This window comes from Dendropsophus ebraccatus, chromosome 1, assembly GCF_027789765.1.
Source record: "Dendropsophus ebraccatus isolate aDenEbr1 chromosome 1, aDenEbr1.pat, whole genome shotgun sequence".
Taxonomy (NCBI): Eukaryota; Metazoa; Chordata; class Amphibia; order Anura; family Hylidae; genus Dendropsophus; species Dendropsophus ebraccatus.
The window spans coordinates 181,784,048-181,802,903 of record NC_091454.1 but is presented as its reverse complement, the minus strand read 5'-3'; the positions used below and the strand labels follow the sequence as shown (position 1 = coordinate 181,802,903).

General features: G+C 45.3%; 1 protein-coding gene across 3 annotated transcripts in view; it reads right to left on the bottom strand.

The window, feature by feature from the left end:
* ANKDD1A (ankyrin repeat and death domain containing 1A) overlaps positions 1-18,856 on the bottom strand; it is a 63,201-nt gene that overhangs the window by 27,257 nt on the left and 17,088 nt on the right. For all 3 annotated transcript variants that reach the window (XM_069985428.1, XM_069985430.1, XM_069985431.1), the window contains 2 exons: positions 18,649-18,747; positions 17,235-17,339 (listed from right to left, as the gene is read on the bottom strand). In XM_069985428.1, the coding sequence (XP_069841529.1) occupies positions 17,235-17,339; positions 18,649-18,747 (204 nt within the window). The remainder of the gene's footprint in view (positions 1-17,234; positions 17,340-18,648; positions 18,748-18,856) is intronic.

Genomic DNA, 18,856 nt, shown 5'->3' with positions numbered 1-18,856 from the left:
ACAGGTTTACAAAAATAGCATGTACCGTAAAGAGTGTCACTTAAAACTCATCTTTCCCATGAAGACAACATAAAGAGTAGGGAAAAAAATTATTCAAAAGAAAGAGTCATAGGAGACACAAAGTAATGGTGGATTGAAATGATCCAATAATGAATATGACTTTCCAATCTCCAAAAGTCCCTGTGGACGCAGGTGACTGCTTAAACACAGGTCAAAATGTCAACAAATCGCTGGGTGTAATTGCAATGTCCCTTGACAAAATAATATTGGTAGTGGCCTGATGATGGCTGAGACTATGACTTCTTCCTGACATTACAGAAACACTGTGAAATGGATCGCGAGGGAGACATTGTATAGCTGAACAATGATATAGTCATGTATATTATTATAATGTGTAATGGCACTGTAACTATTATTAGATGCTACCGATGTCACTACTATGTAGCACTACCCACGCAGTCTATATGTCAGTCATTACTCCACACTCCACTGAGAGTACATATAATTCTGCTTGTTGAAATGACGATTAGAGACCTATAAAGAGGCATTGTTCATGGTCAAAGAGTAAAACATTTACCCCTTGAACAGAGTTGTTACTGTGCAAAGGAATTCCAATGGTTATAGGGAACCATAGCAAATATGTAATGAAAATCACGCAACTATCTTGTGAGGATGTTATCAGGACTACTATGACAACCTGAGCACACACTGCATCACTAGACAAGTGACACCAACCACAAACTACAGGAGCTTAGTAGATCTGTTGTAGCCGCTTATAATTCCTGAAAGCTATATGTTGCCCATAATGACATCTAATGGCTCTAACTTTCTCCATGTACAGTATAGAGAGTCACCGGTAACAAGACAGTCTTGACAGAATTAGCCATAGCCAAAATACATGCTGAAGTACAGCCGTATGTTGACAATTATCACATTTTACATTTTTTATCAGTGAATGCAGTAGAACTCAATGGTAGAAAACAAATAGGGGAATTTATCAACCCTCTCTGCCAGCATCTTGGCATGAGGTGATGCAAATATTTTGCAAGATCCTTATTTGTATATTTTCAGATTTTTACTCTTTTTTTAACACCAGCAGCTCCAATTTGAAGTAAGGAGGCTTAGTGCAAAAGGGTGCTTGGCCTGCACACATGGAGAGCTGGTGTAAGTTGGAACTAAAACTTACGCCCACCTGCGTCGTAACGCTGCATGCTGCTGTGGATGAGCTAGATGTTTAAGAGGTGTGTGCCTCCTAATAATGGAACACCAGCAGGATTTTACATAATCCAAGCAAAAGTCACATTAACCGGCACTACTCCTATACTGACCACAAGTCCATTATCAGATATCAGTCCACTAGGAAGGGGTCTGCCAAACGTGTCATTGCACAAGTGCTCCTCCCACAGAAATACAATCAAGTGCGTGTGAAACAGCTGTCACAATCAATTGTGTCTGGCATCCCTACCTGCTGCTGCAGTTTCATGAGGAAATGTGTTTTATGAATACATAAATTCCTACTGCAATTCCTACTCCTCTCAAACACAGGAGCCAGAAGCAACAAACTCTGCAAGCTAAGTACTTCTATATTGTATTGTGAGCGAGTTTTGGAGCGTGCGAGTTTTTGATCTAAAGTGTGTTTTTGTCTCAAGTGTGGGACTTTAATATTCTGGGACTTTAGATTTGGGGAGTTTTAGAGGAAAACAAATTGTTTATTTACTTTTGAACACATTGTTTGCTTTTGTTGCTTGTTTGTTTTTTCTTTCTTTATACATAATATCCCCATATAAATGAGCGCCATGTTTGACAATGCGGCCCAATGTACATCTTGTGCGATGTATGCAATCCTTGATCAACCGATCGAGGGTGCATACCATTGTGGGAGATGTGTGTATGTTGCTGGTTTGGAAGCCCAGATCCTGGATCTAAATGAGCAGCTGCAACGATTGAGATGCATTGGCAAACTGGAAAGGGGTCTGCTTCTCACTGAGCAAGCGCTCCAAGGGGTAGATGGGGGAGAGTGTGATAGCATGGAGGTACAGGAGGAAGAGGCAGCTAGTTGGGTCACAGTTAGAAAAAGGGGTAGAGGGAAGAGTGTGAGGGAGGCCAGTCCTGATCTGGCACACCCCAACAAGTTTGCCAAATTGGCGGATGAGGGGGATGTTGATTCAGGGGTGGCATTGCTGCAGCAGGACACTGCCTCTAAAAGCCAGGGGGGTGTCTGCTCCAGTAAGGTGGGAAACAGGAGTTCAGGGCAGGCCAGGCAGGTACTGGTAGTGGGGGACTCAATTATTAGGGGGACAGACAGGGCAATCTGTCACAAAGACCGGGATCGTCGAACAGTGTGTTGCCTTCCTGGCGCTCGAGTTCGTCACATCGCGGATCGGGCTGACAGATTACTGGGAGGGGCTGGCGATGACCCAGCAGTCATGGTGCACATTGGCATCAATGATAAAGTTAGAGGTAGGTGGCGGGTCCTTAAAAATGATTTCAGGGACTTAGGCAGGAAGCTTAAAACTAGGACCTCCAAGGTGATTTTTTCCGAAATATTACCTGTACCACGAGCCACACCTGAGAGACAGAGGGAGATTAGGGAGGTAAATAAGTGGCTCAAGAGCTGGTGTAGGATAGAGGGGTTTGGGTTCATGGAGAACTGGGCCGACTTCTCGGTCGGTTACAGGCTCTACGGTAGGGACGGGCTGCATCTCAATGGGGAGGGTGCAGCCGTGCTGGGGGAGAAGATGGCTAAGAGGTTGGAGGAGTGTTTAAACTAGGGACCGGGGGGAGGGCAACTACAATATAGTAAGTAAAGACAGAGTAGATGGAGAGCTGGGCCTAGATTATGGAACTGGGGGTGGAGCGGCGGGAGGGGTTAGAATAGTCACTAGTGATAAAAGGAAAGGGAATATGGACAAATATATTAAATGTATGTATACTAATGCTCGAAGCCTCACTAATAAAGCTGAGGAATTAGAACTCATAATGGTTGAAGAGAAATATGATATAGTGGGGATAAGCGAGACATGGCTGGACGAGACCTATGACTGGGCCGTTAATATCCAGGGTTATAGTCTATTCAGAAATGACCGTAAAAATAAGAAAGGGGGAGGGGTCTGTCTATATGTTAAATCATGCCTTAAGCCTATTCTGCGGGAGGATATATGTGATGATAATGTGGAGTCTCTTTGGGTAGAAATAAGGGGAGGGACAAAGAATAATAAAATTCTTATAGGAGTGAGTTATAAACCTCCAAGTATAGTGGAAGAATCAGAAAATCTTCTTATAAGACAAATAGATGCGGCAGCGAAGCAGGGGGAAGTCATTATTATGGGGGACTTTAACTACCCAAATATCAACTGGAAAGCAGAAACCTGCAGCTCCAGGAAGGGAAGCGTGTTTTTGGAAATAGTAAAAGATAATTACCTTTCCCAACTAGTAGAGGAACCAACAAGAGGGGGGGCCCTTCTGGACCTGATCTTAACCAATAGGCCCGACAGAATATCAAAAATAGAGGTGGGGGGTCACCTAGGTAATAGTGACCATAACATAGTAAGTTTTCAATTATCCTTCAATAAAATGATTAGCAGAGGGGCTACAAAAACATTAAATTTCAGGAAGGCTAATTTCCAAAAACTAAGAGAGGACCTTGGGAACATAGACTGGGACAATGCCTTCAGAAATAAAAGTACACAAGAGAAATGGGACATATTTAAGAGCATCCTGGGTAAATCGTGTGAACGACACATACCATATGGGAATAAACGTAGTAGAAATAAGAGAAATCCAATGTGGTTAACTTCAGCTGTAAGGGGTGCAATAAATGATAAGAAACAAGCATTCAGACTACTAAAACAAGAAGGTAGTGGGGAAGCATTGAGCAACTATAGACAGAAGAATAGAATGTGTAAAACGCAAATAAAAGAAGCAAAAATAGCAACAGAAAGAAGGATAGCCACAGAAAGTAAAACAAATCCCAAAATGTTCTTCACCTATATAAATAACAAAAGACTTAAAACCGAAAATGTTGGTCCCCTCAAAAATAATCTGGGTGTAATGGTGGAGGGGGAAGAGGAAAAGGCCAATCTACTAAATACATTCTTCTCTACTGTATTCACAGAGGAGAATCCCATAACAGACGACATGACTAGGGATAATGTTAATCCTCCCATAAATCTCACCTGCCTAACACAACAAGAAGTGGGGAAACGCCTTAAAAACATTAAAATCCATAAGTCACCGGGCCCAGAAGGTATCCATCCTAGAGTTTTGCAAGAATTAAATACTGTGTTGGACAGACCGTTATTCCTATTATTTAAAGATTCTATTACGACAGGGATTCTTCCACAGGACTGGTGCATAGCTAATGTGGTACCAATATTCAAGAAGGGGTCAAGGAGTGATCCTGGAAACTACAGGCCTGTAAGTCTAACATCTATAGTAGGTAAAGTATTTGAGGGGATTGTAAGAGATGCTATACTGGAGTATCTTAATGAAAATAATCTTATGACGCAGCACCAGCATGGATTTATGAGGGATCGGTCCTGTCAGACTAATCTGATCGGCTTCTATGAAGAGGTAAGTTATAGACTGGACCTGGGGGAGGCTGTGGATGTTGTGTATCTGGACTTTTCAAAGGCATTTGATACTGTGCCGCATGAAAGGTTGGTCTACAAAATGAGGATACTGGGACTCAGGGAAAACGTATGCAAATGGGTAAGTAACTGGTTGTGTGATAGAAAACAGAGGGTGGTCATTGATGGAACATATTCAGATTGGGTTTTAGTTACTAGTGGGGTACCACAGGGGTCAGTGTTGGGTCCACTTCTTTTTAATATTTTTATTAATGATCTTGTAGAGGGGCTACAGAGTAGAATCTCCATTTTTGCAGATGATACTAAACTGGGTAAAGTAATCAGTACAGAGGAGGATAATATCATATTACAGAGGGATTTGGAGAAGCTAGAGGCTTGGGCGGAGAAATGGCAAATGAAGTTTAATGTGGATAAATGTAAGGTTATGCATTTGGGCCATAGAAATAATAAGTACAGTTATGTGCTAAATAATAAAACACTGGGTAAAACTACTTCCGAAAAGGACCTGGGGGTATTGGTGGACAGTAAACTCAACTTTAGTGATCAGTGCCAGGCAGCAGCTGCCAAGGCTAATAAAATAATGGGGTGCATCAAAAGAGGTATAGATGCTAAAGGTGAGAACATAGTTTTGCCTCTTTATAAATCACTGGTCAGACCACACATGGAATACTGTGTACAGTTTTGGGCACCGGTATATAAGAAGGAGACAGCTGAACTGGAGCGGGTGCAGAGGAGGGCAACAAAGGTCATTAAGGGAATGGGTGGGTTACAGTACCAGGACAGGTTATCACGCTTGGGGTTATTTAAGCTAGAAAAAAGACGTCTTAGGGGCGATCTGATCACAATGTACAAATATATGAATGGACAGTACAGAGATTTTTGTAGTGGTCTTTTTACTCCTAGGTCTGTAACAATGACAAGGGGGCATCCTCTACGTCTAGAGGAAAGAAGATTTCATCATCAGCATCGACGCGGGTTCTTTACTGTACGAGCGGTAAGACTGTGGAACTCGACTTCCGGTTCCGGCGCGGTCATGTAAAGACGCACGCCGGAGGAGCTCCCGGGGTGAGGCGGCACTGACCCTTACAAAACGGCCGCAGGCGGCGACAGACCAGCCCGAGGAGACGGGACAGCGGGCGAGCAGCAGGGGGACCAGCAGATGGAGCGTTACCTGCTCCGCAGCACACAGAAACAGCCCCAGACGCCGGGCCGCATGGCGGCAGAGGAGTCCAAGATGGCGCCGCAGGAGGAGGAGAACACTGCCACAGGAGGTCCCCAGCAGACAAGTGAAGGCTGGCGAGACCCAGAACCGGGGCAGCGGCACCACACTAGCAGCTCGGCGGGACCGGCACAGCCCTACAATAGTACAGGTGGAGTGTGGGGAAGGGAAGCCGGCCGGGACTCGCAGCAAACCGGCACAAAGGAGGGGGACACAGTACCCGGGGCCGGCGGCCATGCGCTCCCTAGGGGAGAGCCCCAGCCCGCAAAGACAATATCAGGGGGTCTCTGCCAGAATCAAGCTCCCCCAGACAGTCCTGCATCTTTATCCCAGACCCCAATACAGGGAACTATGCCACAGAGCTATGCCCAGGCCCAGCTGCTGGGATATACTGGGGAAACAGGCAGTGTTGCCAGCAATGATAATGCCTGCTCACAGGGAGGACTATCACCCGCCATTGACTATAAGCTATTGGCAGCAGCAGTTACACAGCACATACTCCCGAATATGCAGAAGCTAATAGAGGATGCTTTTAAAACCTCTCTGTCCCAGATACGCAAGGAAGTTACTGACCACGCTACCAGAATTGAGGTGGTGGAACAGCGTGTTTCTGCTCTGGAAGATGAAAACGACTTCCTCCGCTCTCGTGTACGCCAGCTATACGACGTCACCGAGGTTATGGAGGACAAAATAGATGACCTGGAAAATCGTTCCAGAAGAAACAATCTACGCATCATAGGGATACCAGAGAAAATTGGTACAGCTGACCTGCAATCATTCTGTGAGCGGGACATACCAAAAACCCTCGGCCTGCCCCATGCGTGTAGGATTGAAAGGGTACACAGAATTGGCATGCCCCCCAGCATCCGCGAAAATACGCGGGACGTGATGACAGCGAGGCCTCGTCCAGTTATATTCCGGCTGTTAGACTTCAACGATAAAACGGCCATCCTGCGAGCCTACAGGAAGAGGTCCCAACCCCTGGAAGTACAGGGCATGCGCCTCATGATCTTTGAGGACTACTCTGCAGAAGTCACAAAACGGCGCAGAGCTTTCAGCAACGTTTGTACAGCTTTATTCAAGGCGAAAAAGAAGTTTCAGCTGCAATATCCGGCCACTTTGCGCATTTTTCATAATGATGGCTCAATGTCCACCTACAAGTCACCTAAGTTGGCGGAAGAAGCTTTCAGGAGAAATGAACCCTTCAGTGGATCACAGCCGTCCAGCCAGCGGTCACAGGACCGCCCCGCCCAGAGTACAGTATGCCGGCCGGAACAGTCGTCACCCAAGGAGCAGCGCAGGCGCATGCGACGTACCAGACGCGCCAGAAGTTACTCCAGATCTCCCTCTCCCGACTGAGATGGTCGACAGCGAGGCTGTAATCCTGCTGCATGAGGGACAGTAGCAAGTATTTCGCACACACCTGCTTAAATGGTTATGGTTATCTTTTCTTTTTTACCACTTTCCTTCCTGACATAGATATGGGCCTGCTGATGTCTTGATCCTCGGGGCGTGACTTTTTGTATACTTATGCAGTGGCGCCCCCATGGGAGCCCGTTGCATGACTGAAAAAAGAGAAGTCTCACACTCGAGGATGGAGAGGCAGTCTCATGCTATCAGACCCTCTCACGAGATGAAAAATCACTTTTGTTTGGTTATGTTTTGTTGTTGTTTTTATGTACACAGAGATTCACGCAGGAGGCAGATGGTATATGGTAGAGGGGTCACATGGTTCTATGTTCTTGTCTCTCTTTCAGTGCAATCGGGGGGAGGGGGGAGGGGGAAACGTAAGCATGAGCCTACACAGGTTGGGGGTCATGGGGGGCTCAGTACTGACGGCACTCTATCTGAGGCGGTCCTCTTACTACACTTTATCCTTGCATTCTATCTTTGTCTAGACTTATCATGGTTAGGATCGTAACATGGAATGTAAAGGGGCTAAGGTCACCCAATAAACGGGTGCAACTGCTCCGCTTTCTGAAGAAATACCGTCCCGACATAGTAATGATGCAGGAAACCCACCTAGAGGCGGAGGACATGAATAGAATGCAACGATTCTGGGTGGGCGGCGTCTATGGGTCCCCATCAGTGAATGGTAAGGCGGGAGTGATCACGCTGATTCATAGATCCTTCCAATTTAAACTAGTATCGCATACACATGATACCGAGGGAAGGGTCTCGCACCTGATCATAGACCACCAGGGGGACCAATATAGCATCTTTAACATATACGCCCCCAATGGGGACAATATAACTTTTTTTGCAAGACTGGCAGATAGACTGAATTCAGATGCCACACAATGGAAAGTAGTGGGAGGGGATTTTAACACTGTCCTCGATCCAAGGGAGGATAGGAAGGGGCCCTCAACGAACCCTAACCCTACGCCATTCCGGTCTAGAGATAAAGTGCTGCCGGGCTTCCTGGAACAGACAGGGCTAGAGGACGCATGGCGCCTCACACATCCAGCTGATAGGGATTTCACCCACTTCTCACACCCCCACCAGTCATGGTCTAGAATAGACTACATGTTGACTAACCCAATTCTCAGCCGTAGGATAGAATCGGTGAAACATGGAGACCTGGTCATCACGGACCATTCACCGGTTGTATTGACCCTCTTCCCATCCTGCCCGACGGGTAATGAGTTTATCTGGCGGTTTCCCTCCTATATGACGGAGGATGAAACGTTTGTTGAGCTTCTGAGGGGGTGGTGGACTGAGTTCGACTACTATAACGCGGAACACAAATCCACTCCTCAACTATTCTGGGAAACCAGTAAGGTCGTCCTTAGAGGTAAATTGATAGCTCATGTCACATCAATGAAAAAAAAAACTGCCACCCAATATAAAAAGGCGAGTGATCACCTTAGAGGCGCTTACACGGCCTACCTGGGGGACTCGTCTGACTCCAACAGGGAGGCCTGGCAGGCAGCAAAGGCTGATTACGAGTTATGGCTGGACAGGAGGGATAGGATATATCGTACCCAGGGCGAGGTGGAATTTTTCCGCCACGGTAATAAGGCGGGCAAACTATTGGCTAGACTTGCGAAAGGAAGACACCCCCCGGCTCATGTACTAGCGCTGAGAGACCAACAGGGGACCCTGCACGCTGCCCCGACCCAAATCAATAAAATTCTGGGGGATTATTACACGTCACTCTACTCTACTCCCCCTTCAGAGACGGGTAGCTTGTCCACTTTCCTAGCGGATTTATCACTTCCCTCCCTCTCTGTGGAGCAACAGGAAGTGCTAAACGCAGAAATTACTGAGGAGGAAGTACGTGGGGCTATAAAGGCCTCCTCAAATGGCAAGGCTCCCGGACCTGACGGGTTTACGGGGGAATTTTTTAAAACATTAACAGACCAGATAGTGCCTAGCCTCACTACACACTTTAATTCCATGTTCACCACAGGAAATATCCCGGCAGGAGCAAAAATGGCGTACATAAAAGTTCTCCCTAAACCGGGTAAAGACCCCACAGACCCGGGATCATACCGCCCAATCTCGCTAATAAACTATGACATTAAATTATTGACCAAAATATTGGCGGATAGATTAGCCAATTACATGCCTGACTTGGTGGGGGAGGCGCAGGTGGGTTTTATTAGAAATAGATCGGCAGTCACTAATATTAGAAAAGTGCTGGTAGTCTTGGACAGGATCCGACACCGCCCTCAGCCAACCGACGACCCTGCTTTATTATCTCTAGACGCGGAGAAAGCGTTTGACAATGTTCGCTGGGATTGGCTGTGGGCGGTGTTAGACAAATTCTCCATTGGAGGGCGCTTTCAGACATTTTTGGGGGGCCTGTACACTGCTCCGGTGGCGAGGGTCCATACTCCAGGGCTCTTATCAGCCCCAATTCCATTAGGAAGAGGCACCCGACAGGGATGCCCGCTATCCCCTTTATTGTTCGACTTGACCATAGAGCCTCTAGCCAAATATCTAGAAACATCGAACTTGTTTGAGGGCATACAGGTGGGGGACAGAGCAGTTAAAACGACCCTCTTTGCGGATGACCTCCTAATTTTTCTTAATAACCCCCATGTTAGTCTGCCCGCACTATTTTCTTTCCTGACTGATTACGGTAAGCTTTCAGGATATAAAATAAATTTTACTAAGAGCGAGCTCCTCCCTCTAGGTCCTTCTCCCCCCCCTTGGGTACGTGTAAATAGGCCACCCCCTATGCAAGTAGCAAAGACACATATCACTTATCTAGGGATCAAGGTGGGGAAAACACCGGATTCTTTGTACTCCTTAAATTACCCCCCATTATTGAATAAAATTTATGCGGAACTGCGTAAGTGGGCACAGCTACCGATCACCTTTATGGGGCGCTGCCACCTGGTGAAGATGGTCAGTTTTGCACGGTTGTTGTACCCACTTCAAACTCTACCCCTGCTTATAAAACACACTGACATAAATAAACTTCGCCAGTCTTTCACTAAATTCATATGGGCGGGTAAGCGCCCAAGAATAGCCTTCCAGAAACTAGCCCTGGGCAAATTGGATGGGGGACTCAACTTCCCAAATGTTAGGGGATATAATATAGTTTGTCTTCTCCGTCACGTTATTGACTGGTTCCATGGGTCCTCATACCATTCTAATTTTCCTCTAGAGTCAGCGCTTCTTCAGCCGTGGAACCCGGTAGCACTTCTCCACACCTCCCACTCCCGAATGCCGGCGCAACTTAAGAGCTTTACCATTCTGAGAGATACAGTGATGGCATGGAGGGAGATACGAAAGATATTTAAACTTCCTTTTCTCTTGTCCAAAAGGATGCCTCTCTTTGGACATCCAGAACCTCCTTGGGGAAGCTCTCCAGGATGGGCGGTGCAATGGATGGCCAGGGGAGTCACCCAGGCGGGCCATTTGATTAACCCTGTGGATAGGCAATGGTTTACCCCATCAGAAATCTTGTCCAAATTTGATATTCCTCGGTCTCACTTCCTCTATGTTCAGCAGGTATATGCCTTCTGCTCTACCAGATTGCGGAACTTGGGGGAAGAGGCCCAAAACCATACTCTGGATGGCATCATGGGAGCCGCTCCTGGAAAGACTTCCATCTCAGTATTGTATAATGCCCTTAGAGATTCTTTCCTAAAAATCGACAAGGCAGCCCTGTTCCCATCCTGGGTTAGATGGACGTCTGATCAACAAATCCAGGAACAAATCTTGCAAGGGTGGCAAAAGGTCAGAAAATGTATAATAAACGAAAGATGGAGAGAAACTTATTTCAAATTGGCACATAATGCACTCTACGGTTTTAACATACTCCCCTCTCCGCAATTTCCGGATAGAATCACAGCCTGCCCAAAATGTGACCAACCCCTCACTAACCTGTGGCACGGGGTGTGGAGCTGTACGCACACCCAAACATACTGGAGGGCTATAGCTGCCTATGTTCATTCACACTGGGAGATAGAGATATCACACTCCCCCCAGGCCTTTCTCTTCCATCAGTTACGTCCTCCGGAGGACGACACTGTGGTAAAGATACCTGACATAGTACATATAGTCATACACGTAGCATTGAGGTGTTTGTTCCAGGAGTGGCTTTCAGGTAAGACTCCAGATGTCCCTATGGTAATATCCCAGTTAAAACGACTCTTCGGCATAGATAGAGTCTATGCAGAAAGGCACAAGCATTCAGGGATTAAGGGGTTTTTTGATCGCTGGCGCTCCTTTCTGGAATCCCACCACACAGCTCAGGAGATACATGACATAATGTACCCCTTCAGACTTACTGAGTGGTATTGTCGGCATGATCTGGCAGGAACTCTGGGGTGCCTGCGTATTTAGCAGCCACTTCAGGGAAGACCTGGTCATAATGGGTCTCCTCAGATGTCCTTGTGCCTCAGAAACAGGGTGGGTGATGGGACAGGGGAAGCAAGGGGGGGGGAGGAGTCTGTCGAACTAAGGGTGATGTGGTCAAGATTTGGAGGATTATCACATCCAGACACGGATGTGAATTAAATTAAGTTGCTTTGCGTTATCCTGTGACATGTCGGATACCTCTGTCTCCTCACCATGTATTACTGCCTGTATCTTGAATATGTTACATTTCACTGTTGGTTCTTTCCCTCTCTCCAATTGTTTCGAGAGATGGGATGTCTGTAAGTCTGTATGTAAATCAAAATTTTGAAAATTGAATAAAAATTTATTTAAAAAAAAAAAAGACTGTGGAACTCTCTGCCACATGATGTTGTCATGGCTGATTCATTAAATAAGTTCAAGGGAGGCCTGGATGATTTTCTTGAAAAATATAATATTACAAGTTATGGGCATTAGATTTCTGGTGATACGTTGATCCGGGGATTGTTCTGGTTGCCATTGCAGTCGGGGGGGGGGGGGGGGGGGGGGGAGTTTCTCCCTGTGGTGGGGCGTTTGTCTTCTGCCCCATAGGGGTTTTTCGCCTTCCTGGATCAACACAGTAGGATTTTCCTAGGTTGAACCTGATGGACTCTTGTCTTCTTTCAACCTTATTTACTATGTTACTATGTGAGTGCGCTCTATATTGTTCTTCTTTATCAGAGGACTTTACATAAAACGGCTATGTGATACACTTTTCTTAGTAAATACTCCCATAGTGTGCAAATACCTTCCATCTACAGGTAATGCTTGTATACTGATATGGAAAACCGGTGGACATATGAATTTGCAGGATGAGATGTGTTATGTCCTCACAAGCTTCAGCTCCGGTCAATACCAGCTAATCTTACCAGAAATTTTATTGGAATGCTGTTACTTTAGCATCCGCAATACATAGTTTAAGATAAAGTCTTCTTTTTTAAATCTTCACCCTTTGTGGTCAACTTTATCTCCCAGTCCAGATCTTGAATCCATTGCTGAGGACACTGAAGCATTGTTTCACCTGGACCTCTCTACAAAGGACAGATCTCTCCCAACAATGGTTTCACCCTGACGGCTTCATCCTAAGGCAGTCTTCAGGGAGAACCCCAGGGTTGTGCAAGAAAAAGATGTGCCACAACATAACCTGTGGACCATAGATCGGCTTTTATGTATAATGACTGCATATAATTTTATGTGATCCTGTGAGTATAATAAAAGCCTTGCTAGTGAAATTCTTACCGCTGGTTTTACTACTCTTTAGGGACGCTTGCAGCAGTACCGCTAGGAAGTGTGCTTTGAGCTATTTCTCATTGTTCTGTTGATGTTTCTTTTTACAATAAAAATCCTGTGTTTTATAAACAACCACTTTTCAAATCAAATAACTGTTCCTCTACTGAGCATAAATGTCCTTCAAACAGGTCTACAACGGATCCTAAACAGCTACAGATACTGCCATCTAATTTATCTATGTTGCTTATAAAGTAATAACAGCCAATGGAACCTCTTCTCCCTCCCTGACATATGTTTGTGTCAAGGGTGGATGGGCCCTGATCAGACATGAGCGCAACTAGAGCATGCTTGGGTCTGTCGGAACCTGAGTGTGCGGCATTTGAATACCGGTGGCTGAAGAAGTTGAACACAAATGGAAGATATATCCAGCAACACAATGTAGTCCAATCTGTATGTCTTTATTATGTATAAACACACACTCCATGTTCCTCCACCAACGTATTTTAGGCATGTTGGTGGAGAAACATGGAGTCAGTGCTTTTACATAATAAAGATGTACAGATTGGACTACATTGTGTTGCTGGATATATCTTCCATTCGTGTTCAAGTTGGGCTGTCCCTGTGAGACAGTATATCGGACCACAGGTAAATGGTGGTGAGCGGCTAATTATTTTCTTTACAAGTAGTTGGATGCAGCCCTAGTGATTTCTGGAAAACAGCCATAGGCTATGGGTACACAGCGTAAAAGTACAGCCGTTGTTGCTATCGGCAACAACGGCCGTACTTTGTGTGCTGTGAGACACTGCCTTATTTCCTATGGGAACCTGGCCAAAGCGTATGCACATCGTATACGCTCCATCCGGGATCCCATGCGGCGCCGCAAAGAACTGACATGTCAGTTTTCTGCAGCCGCAGTTCAGTGAATTGCGGCCGTAGAAACCCATGTCAGTTCACAAAATGAAGCGAGCGGCTACGGCCCGCATCAGAACACTACGGCCATAAAGATCATCCGGCCCGTACTTAAGTACCAGCCGGGATGATCTTTGCAGGGACCGGCCGTTCCGTGACCGGGCCGGGTCACGGAACGCCCGGTCTCTTGCAAAGTGTGAACATAGCCATAGCCTGTATCCATGTTCTCCAGCACTCCCTAGGGCAGCATCCAACTTCTTCAGCCAACAGTAATCAGATACCACACGCTCTGGTTCATATGGACCCAAGCATGCTCAAGTTGCACTCATGTCTAGTATTAAGACAAAACGAAGAAGGAAATCTATGTGTCATAAAGGCTGCACACCACAATGAATAACAATAAAACCCCATTTTCATTACATCAAAAGCACTTCTGACGAAGCTCCAGTGGGGAGCGATATGTGCGGAGTTTCTTTCCACTCCAGGCATACAACTTTCACACTTCCTGCCACAGATTTTATTGCCACTCTTACAGATACCTAGGTATCATGGCTTACATTAGGACTTCTAGGGAGATGGAGATTTAACTCTTGCACAGTGAGTGGGGCAGACCCTGTTACAGAGCCTGCCAATATTTTTCTGCTTTTTGCAGTTTTTTGTGTTTTTACTGTTTGCATCTGCCTTTTTGTCTCTATGTTTTGTATTGTATTGTCTGATCACCCTGTTTTTATGTAATAAAAATGGGGTTTTATTGATATTCATTGTGGTGTGCAGCCTTTATGACACATAGCTATCCTTCTTCATTTTGTCTACAGTATTTTTTATGTGTTGTGCTGCACCCATGAGCATTTGTTTGAGTGGTGCCCACCGATTATTGGCTGTACATGTCTAGCATTAATGCATAATGATGGTGCAGGCTTGGCAGATGGGCCCACCTGATCAGCAGCAGGTATCAGATTAAACATAAGTAAGTTCAGCTTTGTTTTACAGCATGATAACAAGAGAAAAAATAATGTACATTGCAAACTTGCTTTATATCACATCTAATGTTGATTTAAATTTTGAAAGTTATAATGACAGGTACACTTTAAAGGCATCCCCGAACAGACTGCCTTTCAGTACAAACACATGATCTATGTCACAGGGTGTAGCACCAAATTTACCATAAAAAAATTTACCAGGAAAAAATAAAAAAAACTTTTTTGATGATTGTTTCCTAACAATTACACATTGATGACGTAACCTACATCAATGTGACTTGAACATAACAGAGATCAAAGCCTTTCCACATTACTTAGCCACCTCTCCCCTACTACACTGCCCATTTGTCAGTCTTTATTAGTTAATGTCGGTACTCTGTCTATTCAAGGACAGAAAGACTGAGTTTACAGTGTCCCTGTCATTTTAAAAAACTTTTAAAACGTCATTGAGACATGTCAAACCCATGTCAAAAGTTTTTATTTGTATGTTCAGACACCCAATGATTGCTGGAAGGAGGCAGAAGAAGCATGTGGCTGAGCACTATACTTCTTGGCTCACTGCAGGAGACACTATATTTTATAATATTATAGGGTTCCATAGACCTGTTAGATTCTATAATAAGTCTATGGAACCCATCTTCTGCAGAGACAGGGATCTCAGCACTGAACCATGTGCTTTGAGGCCACTGACATGTTTTTTTTTTCAAATGACAGGGACACTTTAAGGTCTACTCTTGCTATAGGAGTGTCTAAAATTTCACTGCCATGAATGGAATTCTGAGATGAGAGAATTTTGAAATTCATTGACATGTCAATTCTTTGGGCAGATGGCAGACCGAGCTTGAGAAATACACTGTCAATGGAATTGAAACGGAACTTCAAGTAGAGTTCGCCGCGTGGCCTCTGCTTGAATTTTCCGCGTGTAGTCCGTAGTGTAAACATACCCTAAGACTATCTTCAGCTAGCAAGGACAAATGGCACTCAGCTGGGCATTGCTGCACCTTTGTTTTAGCAATTATTGTAAGTGCAAAAACCAAGACCTCCACCAATCAGAACTCCTCACATTACTCTAGGACAGCGTTTCCCAACCGGGGTTCCACGGCACACCAGGGGATCCTGGTGGGAAGTGTGCACTCTCTTTAAGCATCCCGAGAAGCTGCGGCCGCGCAGCTTCTCGGGATGCACAGATCGCTTTGATGTTCCGCCCGCACAGTGAGCGGGCGGAACATTAAAGCGAGCAGAATGCAGGAGCAGGACCTGTCAGCGTCCTCCTCCTGCATTCCCTCCCATAGGCTGCCGGAACTTCATAACAGCAGCCTATGGGTCGTCGGGACGTGACCTCTCCGGTAGGCGTGATGATGTGACGTCATCACGCCTGCCGGAGGTCCCTTCCCTGCGGCTCGCAAGATGGAGCCCAAAGAGGAGGAGAGCTGCTCCCTGCAGCCACACAGCGCGGATTAGGTGAGTAGGATGTTGTTGTTTTTTTAGGGGCACCTCTGGGGGCATTATTAGTTCATAGAGGGCACCTCTGGGGGCATTATTAGCATATGGGGGCACCTCTGTGGGCATTATTAGTTCATGGGGGCACCTCTGGGGGCATTATTAGTTCATGGGGGCACCTCTGGGGGCATTATTAGTTCATGGGGGCACCTCTGGGGGCATTATTAGCTCATGGGGGCACCTCTGGGGGCATTATTAGTTCATGGGGGCACCTCTGGGGGCATTATTAGCGCAGGGGATCCTACATACAGGGGGCATCCCACATTCCTACTCGCTTTACTGCACATAACACCAAACAGCGCAGTAACTTTGGGAGCCTATAGGAGGGAGAAAGGAAGTTGCTAGAAATGTGCGGAGCCTGAATTGTTTGTCTCGCAGGTTCTGAAAAGATGAAACATAGCTGGAAGAAATCATCATGGAGGACTGGACTGGATGGAGTGGAAAAGGGAAAGTGACGCCTCAGATCAAAGAAGACGTCACCTGTGAGTCACTATATGACCGTTTTCCTATTTTGTAGAACATTATTTAGTAGGGGTGCCCCGAGCCAATTTTTTTTTCCAAGGGGTGCCCCGAGGTGGAAAAGGTTTGGAAGCACTGCTCTAGGACAAGTCAAAAGTTTATGTATTTGCCCGTGTTAAATAAAACAGTTGCTTAAGACTAATAAGCAATACCATATCACTAGGCACTCCTTTAACAGCTCAGAATATATGTTACAGGCATCATCCTTGCACCATAAGTGACCTAATTTAGCATAAAACTAAGCAAGCACTGTCATCATTTACGGCTTAAGAATTGGTCTTCAGAGAAATTACCAAAACCTTCACACTCAAGAAATACGTAGGTGGGATTAACATGAAATCCAGGATGGATAATCAACTTCTCTGGACAGAGCTCTACACCACAAATAGTAAAGTACGTCATAACAGTGATGAATAGTAAGGCTGTCTCATTTACCTTATCCGCCTTATCCAGCTTGATGTCCTCCAGATCCTCCATGATAAACTCCATGACTTTGATGTGTCCTCTTTGTGCTGCACAATGGAGCAGGTTGAGGCCATTCTGGAAATTCAACACATAAAATGAAAACTACACAAGATAACTCAACACAAACACATCTCTAAGACAATGAAAATGTTTATGTCTATCTTAAATAACGTATGTTCTAAAAACTAGTCCTACTACTTTTCACAGTTACTGCAAGAATACCATAATAAATAAATAAATCAAGTTTCTCTGCAATGTTGAAATTGAGTGGATGGCCGCCATATAACAGTAAATAACGGCCATTATTTCAATATAACGGCCGTTGTTTTAAAATAACAGCAAATATTTGCCATTAAATGGCGGCCATCCACTCAATTTCAACATTGTGTGAACAGAGCCTTTCTGTGTTTTCAATCCACTCCTGGTTTTGGTTGCAATATGAGGACCACAATACTGACTGAAATATACGTAGTGTGAACCCAGCCTTAGGCTATGTTCCCACTGCGTATGAGGCCGGCGCATTTTGTACACCGCCGTACATGTGTGGCTGAAACTACGGGCGTGGGAAAAATCGACATGCAGCCGGACGCGTAAGAACCGCGAACATACGCCCGTAGTACAGTTATGCTTTCCTAGCTTGTTTCGAAGCGATCTGAAACAGGTCATTTACTTGGAAATCTTTGCCCAGCCCAATAAAACTCACAGAACCTTTTGGATCGAAAAATCAAGTTCAATTTGGCTGAAATAAGTACTTTGTACGGGACCGTATGGAAATCCACGACCGTGAGTTGGAATATTTCCGTCCTGAAACAATGGTCTTGTTCATTTTTCATGGCGCCGCATACGATCCGGCCGTAAGCTCATACGTAGTGTGCATTGTGCGGGCGTATATCGAATACTTTCAAGCGAACGCATCAACCTCAAAATTATGTGCGTATACTCGCGGTTCGCACTACGGAAAGACTCATACGCATGAAAGACTCATACGAATTTCAATGCATCCGTTATATTTGGTCATTTCTGACTGTACCACTTCAGGTTGGCAGAGGCTCTCGGGTGCCAAAACCTAAAAAACACCCCTAAAGGGACACCATTTAGAAAACTGCACCCAAGGAATGTAACAAGGGGTGCGGTGACCATTTGGACCCCACAGGTTCGCTCGTCGTTTGATCGTTCACTGCGTTTACACGTACGATTATCGTTCGATTTAGATCGTTATCGTGCAAATTCGCACAATAATCGTTCCGTGTAAACGCAGCATTATCCATGAATATTAGACCCCATTCTATCTATAATGCGTGTTACCATCTGATTTTTTTCGATTTATGCCTTAGTAAACGCACTGACACTTATTGAGTAATGTTTTAGGAATACTGGATCTCACCTTGTTTTCACAGTTTATTTTAGCTCCAGCGTTAACAAGGACCTGAAGAACCTTAAGATGTCCGAACCAAGCTCCAAGTAATAAGGCATTCATTCCAAACTTAGGACCAAAAAGAAAGAACACAAATAAGGATAAAAAGGACAAGTATTGCTTAATTTTTGAACAAGAGTAATATGCTGAAAGCTATGTTTATTTAGTATGGGAAGAT